This window comes from Haplochromis burtoni, unplaced genomic scaffold, assembly GCF_018398535.1.
Source record: "Haplochromis burtoni strain Fernald_Lab_line unplaced genomic scaffold, NCSU_Asbu1 Contig_319, whole genome shotgun sequence".
Classification (NCBI taxonomy): domain Eukaryota; kingdom Metazoa; phylum Chordata; class Actinopteri; order Cichliformes; family Cichlidae; genus Haplochromis; species Haplochromis burtoni.
Window position 1 is genome coordinate 488334 of NW_024582680.1, and position 9360 is coordinate 497693.

Genomic DNA, 9360 nt, shown 5'->3' on the forward strand with positions numbered 1-9360 from the left:
AAAAAAAAAACAAACTGTCAGAGGGAAAGAAATATCCTCAGTGTGAGTAACAAATAATATTTTGACACTACTTTTGACTTTTAAACACTTTCTTCTTAATTATCAGAAACATTATGGTGTTCAGAGTGATGTACCTCCAGGCAAATCAACCCCATCTGGTTCTCTGAAAGGAAATTGTGCTGTGAATGATCTTCACAGGGGTTTGGTGTGTGCTTTACCTTGCAGAGCTCCCTTATCCAGGAAGTTGTTCAGGTTAAACAGAGTGTTTCTGGAGGCCAGGTACTGGATGAAACGCTGCAAGAAAAAAAAACAAAGTTAACACTTGATTGATTTAAGGCTTGCAAAGTGCAAACTTAAAAATAAAACAAATGAACCCAGACAAAAGGGCTGGATTTACTGGAGTTTTGACAGATACATTTCCCACTGCTTAATCCTTCGATGCATGTGTTTTTCTTGGGAATCATCTTGGAATTATTTCAGTTACACCGCATTTGTTAATGTGGTTGCTTGTATGAATCCCAGATGGTTGAAAAGGCTGTGTGCAAATGAACCAAAAACACTTACAGTAAGAGTCTGGAAATGGACAGTGACATAAGTTTGGTTCTGTAAAACAGATTTGAACTGAAACAATCCAACATAACCAAAGTGTTGATTCTCCGCTTCAGGTTTAAGTGGCGGAATAAAAAAATACAGCTTCAACCATTTAGAAATTCCAGCCTGTCTTTTATACACGGTCCCCACTATTTCCAGAGACTGAAATCTAATCGAACAAATGAATAATTTCCCATCACCAGTTAATGCAATATTGAAGCTTAGTCCCTTGATTGAAGCTTAGTCCCTTGATTGAAGCTTAGTCCCTTGAATCAAAGCTGAAAGTCAGGACTTTAGTTGCATCTTCATTGTTTCTTCACAAATCAAATGTGCTGGCATACAACGCCAGACCAAAGCCTTCTCTACAAAATCAACACTGAGCATATGTACAGCTGGATTGCACTGCATATCAGTAAAGCATAATGCTGATGCACGATCTGTGAGGCTACAGTTGGACAAAGCGGAGCATGGTGACATGCTCAGAGTGTCATCTATGCTACAAAAGCGCCCACACAGCTACGGGCTGATGGGGATGTCACAGAGTTTAAAGACAGTTGGTCCTAAACCAAGTCAACAAATTGAAATTATGACCTTGTCAAACTAAGGGGTGGCGCTCTGACAGAACACAGAGCCAAATTAGAAAGACGGAGGAAAGCCCACAGATGATACAAAAGACGCACACAGTTACTGAAGTCCTGTTTTAAAACCCCAAGATGAGTTTCTGTCATCGTGATCTTGGTCACGGAAAAAACCAGATGTGACGAGGAGGGACTGGTCTGAACGTGAAACCACTTGAGAAAAATAAAACTACCACAATCGATTAATCATGGCATGAGCAAGATTTACAAAATAGATTTCAGTAGGTCCTAAAATTAATGATCCCATAAATTCAGCAGCTAAGTGTTTACAAAGGTCAGGTCAATAAAACATTTTCTCATAGATTTCTATAGGACCAGACGTCTCTTTCCAACCCCAGCTATCATCACCTGGTGGCCTGCACAGGGCACTTGTGCACTGGCTTCATTTTGACACCTCAGTTTGAAAAGCTTAGAGTGTTGTTGTCACCCTGCTGGGCGAGGGGGCAGGCAGGCAACTTTGGGAACATAACTGGAGAACTAGCTGACAGGATTTGGTAGCAGGAACTGACACCATAGATGTACCTACTAAAAATCTGTGACTTCAAGGTCAAAATCAGAGGTCAAGTTTACTGAAAACCTTGTGAATGCATTAGCTTGAAAAACAGGCTTCACAGGATTTTTTAAAACTGTGCCAGGGATGTATTTACTCAAGAACGATATCATCAAGTCCACTTTTCCTTTACCTTTATCTGCTGACAATTTCAAATTTGGCACCATTGATGGAATTCATATAAGATATGAGGCACCTAGAGGAGGCTGTTGTTTTGATTTATAAAATATATTACATGTAGCTATACAAACGCTACTGTTTCAGTATTTTTATAACACTTTTTCCCCAATTTGCATTTGACAGAAACACTTCTGCTGCTATTGTAGCTGTATGGATTTGCAGGGCAGGCTTATAGTTTCAATATTAAACAGTAAGGGTGGAACATCCTATAACCTGGTATAAGATGACCTGGTAACTATGTGTTCTACAGCATGTGTCTCCAGGGGTTTTTGTGGCACCTAAACATTCTACCGCCACAAACTGAGGAAGCTACCTGCATGTTTTATTGCCTTTGGGTAAAACTAAGTTAAATGAATATGCTTTCAAAAATCTGTAGAAAAGGTTTGTTACTGTTCATGTGTGGTGTGTGAACCTTTAACAGGTTCTAAAGCAAGCGTGACAGGAGATGTCCCAAAAGTCTCAAGGATTCATCCTCTCAGTGACCTAAATGTGGAATCTGACCACCAAATCAACCAACTACATAGTCCCCAAGTTGAGATTTTTATCTGGATATAAAGTATTACTGGAGTCATTAGGCTTCCTCCTCTGGGAACTTGAATATCTGCACATAACCTCTTCAAAAACTGGACAGAAAAACACTTAGTGCCATATTTGCAGCATGAATTCTCCTGTTATAAGGGCTATTTAAATAACTGGAGACATAAAACAGTATCTACCTAAACACACACACTAACCTCAGACAGATAACAGTTTAAACCCACTAAAAAAGGCTTATATGGAAGTCTCCTTTAATATCAAGTACACAGTGGTATCTGCTTTGACTCAAACACTTCACTGCGATGACCAAATACTCATGTTTTATTTGCCTCCAGCGCGTGTAGTCTGTGTCTAAAAATTAACTTCTCTATTCTTGTTTCTTAGGATTCCTTTAGAGTAGCTCACACAGAACTGGCAAGAGGAAGCAAATCATTAACCTTTGGGAAGCAGGAGAGGATTGGCAGCACAATATAATAAACGATTATGCAAACAGCCCTTTGCAAATGAGATCAAATCTTGAGCTAAAAGTCCTCTCATGACAGTGACAAATCATGTCACTGCTGCCATTTAGACTTTCTTGACAGCTTTGTTTATATTTGAACATTTTCCCACTGCAGCGTGACGTAAAGAAACCTGATCCTGCCAACTCTTAAATACTAGTCGCTTGTTCTTTTTGACAAATCTGATGTCACCGAGCAGGTGTGAGAAGCCTTGTACTTTCCATTTTCCAGGAAGAGGTTTTTGCACAGCATGACTGCTTTTTCTCTCGTACCTGGGAGCTGCTACTGTCCGCTGCTGGTCAGCTAACTTTGTTTGTTTGTTTCTTGCTTTTTCTTCTCCCTATGTGAGAGTTTCTGAATGTTGAAATATTAATAATGTGCAGCACTTTATTTATTCACTTTCTGAATCTCTGATTTTTCTGGCTAGAGCTGGATGAGCCAGACTTTTGGGAGGACCACAGTCTCTGAGTAGGTCCTGGCAGCTCATGCATATTTACTTTAGGAGAAAAAAAAAAGGTCTCAATCAATCTGGCAGAGAGCAACAAACCAGTGTTACTGACTTCCACTGCAAACAATCCCACTTTAACCATTATGTACAAGCTGTCCTCAACTTCAGACTTGACTTAAGAATTAGTAAGGTGCTGTCCAGCTAAGCCCTGTGCGGCTGTAAACCACAGGTATGTGCATTCAAACCAAGGTGTGGTAGTTTCCACACTGCTTACCCGAACACTGCATTATATGTTGCACCCATTAAATTTGAAGGACTTTCAAGGCCCTGGGCCATGTAGAAGAACTATTATGTACAGAAACAGACCATTTGCTTGGGCATGCACTTAAAAACCACACAGTGTGAAGCAGTGCTAATGCTGCATAACATTTGAAGTCAGACACTGGAAATACAGAGTTTTAAGTCGTAAAACTGAAAGACCCCACAGTTGTCACACTTCCCACTGAGAAAGTCGGCAAAGCCCCACCAACCCTCCGACTGCATGTAACATTTAGTGACACTGAAACTTTTAGACTGTACCACCACATATGTTTATTTGTGACACACTAAATCAGCTGCACATAAAACACTAACCAGGCTCTGTGAAGTTGCTGCAGTATCATTTTAAGGGGCAAAAACAGGCACCGTATTGCATTCCTAATTGTGAATGAATGGCTTTACCTTGCTAAGGAGAAGAAAAACATTCATAGCCACATTCTAACATAATGTTAGCATAACATTACTTTAAAGTGAAGACACAAAGTTCCAAGATGTGCGGAGGAAATGTTCACGACAATAAATTAAATAAGACGCTGAAATCGCCCAGCTGAACATGGCCATTTTAAAGAAGCTAACAAAGTTGGCAAAGCCAAAGGTATTTGGATCTTAGAGCCAGCAACAAGCCAGTATAGGTGCACCTTATTTTGTACGGTAAGGTACATTAATAGTTAATAGTTTTAATGAGAGAAGATCCTGTAACTTTCTGAGGTTTGGGGTAAATTCTAAAGTTTAATAATTTGTTTTGTTATCAAAATAGTGTTTTGCGTTGGAGAAAGTCTATTTTTTGTGTAAGCTGTCAAAAATCTGTATTGGCAAGTCATACTTTGAGAAAAATCGGAATCAGCTGAGACAACTGCAACGTTTTTCCTCCTTGTTTTCCAATTACTTCTACAGAACTCAGCCAGTGACATCAGATACATCTGGCTTGTTTCTTAGCCTTATGTAAAGCATGCTTTGCTTTATTATTCCAAGCATCTTAATTGCATAAGTTCTGAAATGGCATTTTCAAAGATGTGAGAAAGGTTATAAAACATGAGCTCCCATCATTAGTCAATGATCCTACAGTATAGCTGATGTTCAGTTCACATGAGAACAAATCGGTTCTTCCGTTGGAACTAATTACTTTCATAAACTGCAGGTAATATTTTTAATGTCCTCCGCACGTGTGGCTCCTGAACCTCTTCGAGAGAGAGAGTTGAAATGAAATACATCTGTGGCTCCTTTATCCCCAAAAATTTGATTTTGTTCATCCTGACGTAGTGTTTTCAGTGGGAAAAACGTTTTGTCACTCATCCACGTTACTTGTTCATCTGTGGCTACTTTATGTTTTTGGTGATTTCTGAGACCACTATAGACCGGCAGGGAGACCTGAATCCAATTTTTGACTGGAAAAACTTTAGAAAAACGTTAACCTGGCCTCTGTCTATACATTAGAGACCTAAACTTACATTTTGTCTCTCGTGAACAGTTCTGCTACCACGTCTTCCTCACTTCGTTGTTGTGGAAGGAGTCTTGGCTATTATCCACAGTTCTGGGAACTCAGGCCTCGGGCTTCCTGAAAGCATCTTAACTTTTAAGGCCGTCTCTGTCCAACTGACTTAAAATGATCTGAGATTTGCCAGTTTGCCAATTCCCTATCTGGCAAATAACCAGCCCTGACTGGCTGGTCGGAGGATCTAAGAGAGGGTGTGTGTGCATGTGCGGTTGTGAGCACAAACACACTTGCAGGCATGTGTTGGATTCAGCTGCACTGATGTTTCCAAGGCCTCTGGGACTGTTTAAAAAGGCATAAAGAATGTGATTTGGTTCTTGTCCTTTTTTTTTTTTGCCTGTGTGCACACACACAAACCCCTATTCACACTGTAGGGATTCAACTTCCATCTGTGGACAGAAATTCAGTCCCCAACAACTTAACCATTGATTTGGAGATTTTCGGTCTGGTATTGGAGGGATGTTACGGTCACCATTAAAGTTTAAGTTGAGGTCAAGGCCAGGAAGCTGCAGGGTAGTTAATGTAAGAATAGCTTAGACTGGCATCAAAATAAGTCTGACAAGATCATTGGGTTATTCCTGACAAAGTCTGACATGTTTAATAAAAAAATGAATTAACAAAAAGAAGTTAATTAATCTGCCCGCTATTGTTTCAACCAGTTAATACTTTGCCTATAAAAATCTACGTAAAAACTAAAACTAAGCTGATAAAATTTGGGCCCATCTCTCCTTTGTGGACTGCACTACATCCAAGCATGGCTGCTGCTCGATTGCTTCCGGGAAGTGCTGAGACACTGTCATCCACTACTGAAAATAGACTGTGAGCGAAACGGGGACAAACTTTCAGAAATGTATTTCCTTCAAATAGATCTTGTCCAAAGTCTTTGTCTCTCTACCTCAGTTACACGGACCTAGAGACTGGTCTGCAACCATCTGGAAACCTCTCGAAGTGAAAAATGTGAATTTCCCAACCACTTGGCAAGTGGCTGCTGTAAAATAAGCTGGAAGTCAAAACTGCAACAGATTAAAATCTAAAAAGCCGCCCTACAACAATGCAACTTCAAGGACAGAACAGCACTTGAACATTTCAGCAACCCTCTGTAACGTTTAATGGAGAGCAGATTTCTGTTGCATTGTGAGTCGTTTTCGACAGCGATGAGGTCTGCTATCAACATTCATGTTCTTCACATGATGAATTTCTTTGCGGTGCCGTTATCAGACCGTAATTTGTCTTTTTCAGTAGCAGGCTGAATGGCTGCAATGTCATTTCACTTCCCATGAGCATCTCTGGCACATGCCAAGCATTATACCTGCTTAAATTCAGGATGCTGCCATGGTGATATTACCACTTAGCTCAAAGCACAGCTGCGCTTAAATAGAGTCTCACAGAACCACTTGCATGAATGCAGACTCGCTCTTGCTGCTTGCTGAATGGCTTTCAAATTGTTGTTTTCTTGTTTTTGTTTTTCCTGGTGATCCACAAACAGATTGAGCCTTTCAGCTGAATGCGTGTCCCTACATTATCCACGAAAGTACTCAGAAAATAACAGAAAGGACAGGATACTGTCCTTGGCTTTGTTTTTGTGACGCCGTTTAGTATTCTGGTCGAGTCGCAATGAACCGAGGATAAAAATGAAACTTAGACAAGATGGTCACAGAGATAAAGAGAGGAAACAAAGGAGAGATGGCAAGAAAAAGAGCTCATAAACTTCATAAGCTCCCTTTCTCTGCCTCTTCTTGTGCGCCAACTGCTTTCTTCCTCATCAAAAGTCCATTTGACGACAGCCTGCCTTTCTCCCTCGGTCTCACATACAGAGGCGGAGGCAGAGAGAACCCACACAAAATGCATGGATATGGTTAAAAGGAGGGGGAGAAAAAAAAATCTATAAAAGGGGAAGAAACACTTGGTGCAGAGAGAGACAGAGTGGGAGATTCGGAAACCCGCTGAGCCCCAGATTATTCAGCAAAGACAGTTCCAAGAAAAAGACGCAGAGATTCAGATTTAGAGAAACGGTCTAAGAATAGAGGAGGAGACAGTGAGAAGATGCATAGACACTAGATGGTGGAGAAGCAGGTCGGCACTGCTTGTCAAATAATTCATGTTAGCATATCGGAGAACAACCTCATGCATTATTGATGCATTCAGATCACGGCTATACTCCCTGCCTCCCCTCCACCTCCACAGTGCAACATACAGAGCTACCACACGTCTTCCTCTCTAATCCATTTCTCCACATCCGACCCTCGAGAGTACACAAGTTGCTGGTTTCCGTAGAAACACCATGGCGTCTATGCTGACCTAAAGCATGCTTTTTTTGTGTGCATGTTTTCTCTTCCCTCCATTAGTCAGGTTATGTGTGGAGTAGATGCCAAGGCTGGAACTTCGTAGATAACAGGAGCAAACTGCAGTAAATTTAAACTGACGTATTGAGCCCTGTAATATTTTACTGATTTTTGTGTGTGCCACAGAAGCAATACTCAATATATAGACAAACATGGTCGTAACCTACAGAGTTTCAGTGTTTCTCTGTTTAGGGTCTTTTGTTTATTCGAGTAAAAAATGCCACTGCGCACGATCTGCTAGTGGACAATCCTCTCACTCTTACATTAGAAGAACAGTCAAAGCTAACCATGTGACCCTGACCATTCCCTACTTGTTTCGGTCGGTAGGGATTTTATCAGACTTATCAGTGGGATATCAGAATCTTATCCCATTGGTAGGACATACTCCAACTCCATCATCTTGGACTGCAGCTGGTGGCAGCACTCCACGTATTGCTCTGGAGATCCATTGCGAGCTCAAGGCCAAAGGGTCACTCTAACCATACCCATAAGCAGATGTGGTGCCGATTCACGTGCTGCTACACCAAGCTTGATGAAGCTGCCGAGCAGAAGAAGCACTAGCGTAACCAGCTGGAGTCCCAGATGGTGGAGCTGGAGTTCACCGAATCTATCGCTCAATTATCCATTTGTCACCAAGTATTTGCAAATAAAACATTTGCAGAGAAGAAACGTAGGAGCACAATTACATATATATACTAGAGATGGTCCGATATTACGTATCGGTCCGATACCGACCTAAATCACTGGATCAGATATCGGAGAGAAATAAAAAAATGTAATTCTATCCATTAAATATCACAAAACTTGCGACATGGCTTAACTCTGCTCATAACCGTAGCACGTCGTAGTATGCAGTATGCGTCACGTGATAGAGCGGCTGTGGCATGCGATACCTGTCAGCGGTCTGGTTGAACATTTGGAGCTTCGCTACCAAACCGGCATTTCATCTCTGAGGAAGTTATCCCCGAGAGAAGTAAAGCAAGTGTGTAAGTTCATCTCTGAATGTTTGTAAAGCATTCCTGCGTTAAGCTTAACAACCGATATATGGAGCGACTGCCTCTTCTTGCTGCTACTTCAATCATGAAACTGATCAATGATCAGCTGATCAGCTTTTCTGTCGCGAGTCCGTCTCTCTTGTTTGTTTATCGCCCACTTCAAGCCAGAAAGAGGAAACCAGCGGCTAAACAACAGCAGCACGTTTAAGCTTAATAAGCTGTTGTTAGAATTTATTTAATATTACTTTCTACACCAGGATCTTTTTTACGTAGCTGACGGCTGTAACTGTGCAGGGGCGGATCTAGCAAAGTTTAGCCAGGGGGGCCGATAGGGCATTAACAGGGAAAAGGGGGCACAAAGATACTTTTCTTTCTTATCGTCATTTTAAATGTCGAGCTTTTAATAAATAATTATCTGAATCTTACACCCAAAGTTTTAATCTGGTGTAAAATGTATAGAAGTCCATTACTGTATATAGTAACTGTTAAGTCTAATATACCCTAGTAAGCTGTAGTACTTTTTCCTTTGGGAAGATACCATCTGTGCAGTCTGTTATACCTGTATGCAGTCTTTTTACATACAGGCATAACAGAATAGCTTTAGTGTTTGTTTGTTTTTAAACTTGAGTATGAACTTATACAAAATGCAGAAAGATATAAAAAAAAAACAGTTTTATTGATTAAAACACTATATCGGATTCATATCGGTAGATATCCAAATTTATGATATCGGACATAAAAATATCGGACATAAAAAAAGTGGTATCGT

General features: G+C 40.7%; 1 protein-coding gene across 1 annotated transcript in view; it reads right to left on the reverse strand.

The window, feature by feature from the left end:
* si:ch211-200p22.4 (phosphatidylinositol-binding clathrin assembly protein) overlaps positions 1-9360 on the reverse strand; it is a gene marked incomplete in the record, with an annotated part of 103543 nt that overhangs the window by 46655 nt on the left and 47528 nt on the right. The window contains 1 exon segment of the mRNA XM_042228350.1: positions 219-294. Coding sequence (XP_042084284.1) covers positions 219-294 — 76 coding nt within the window.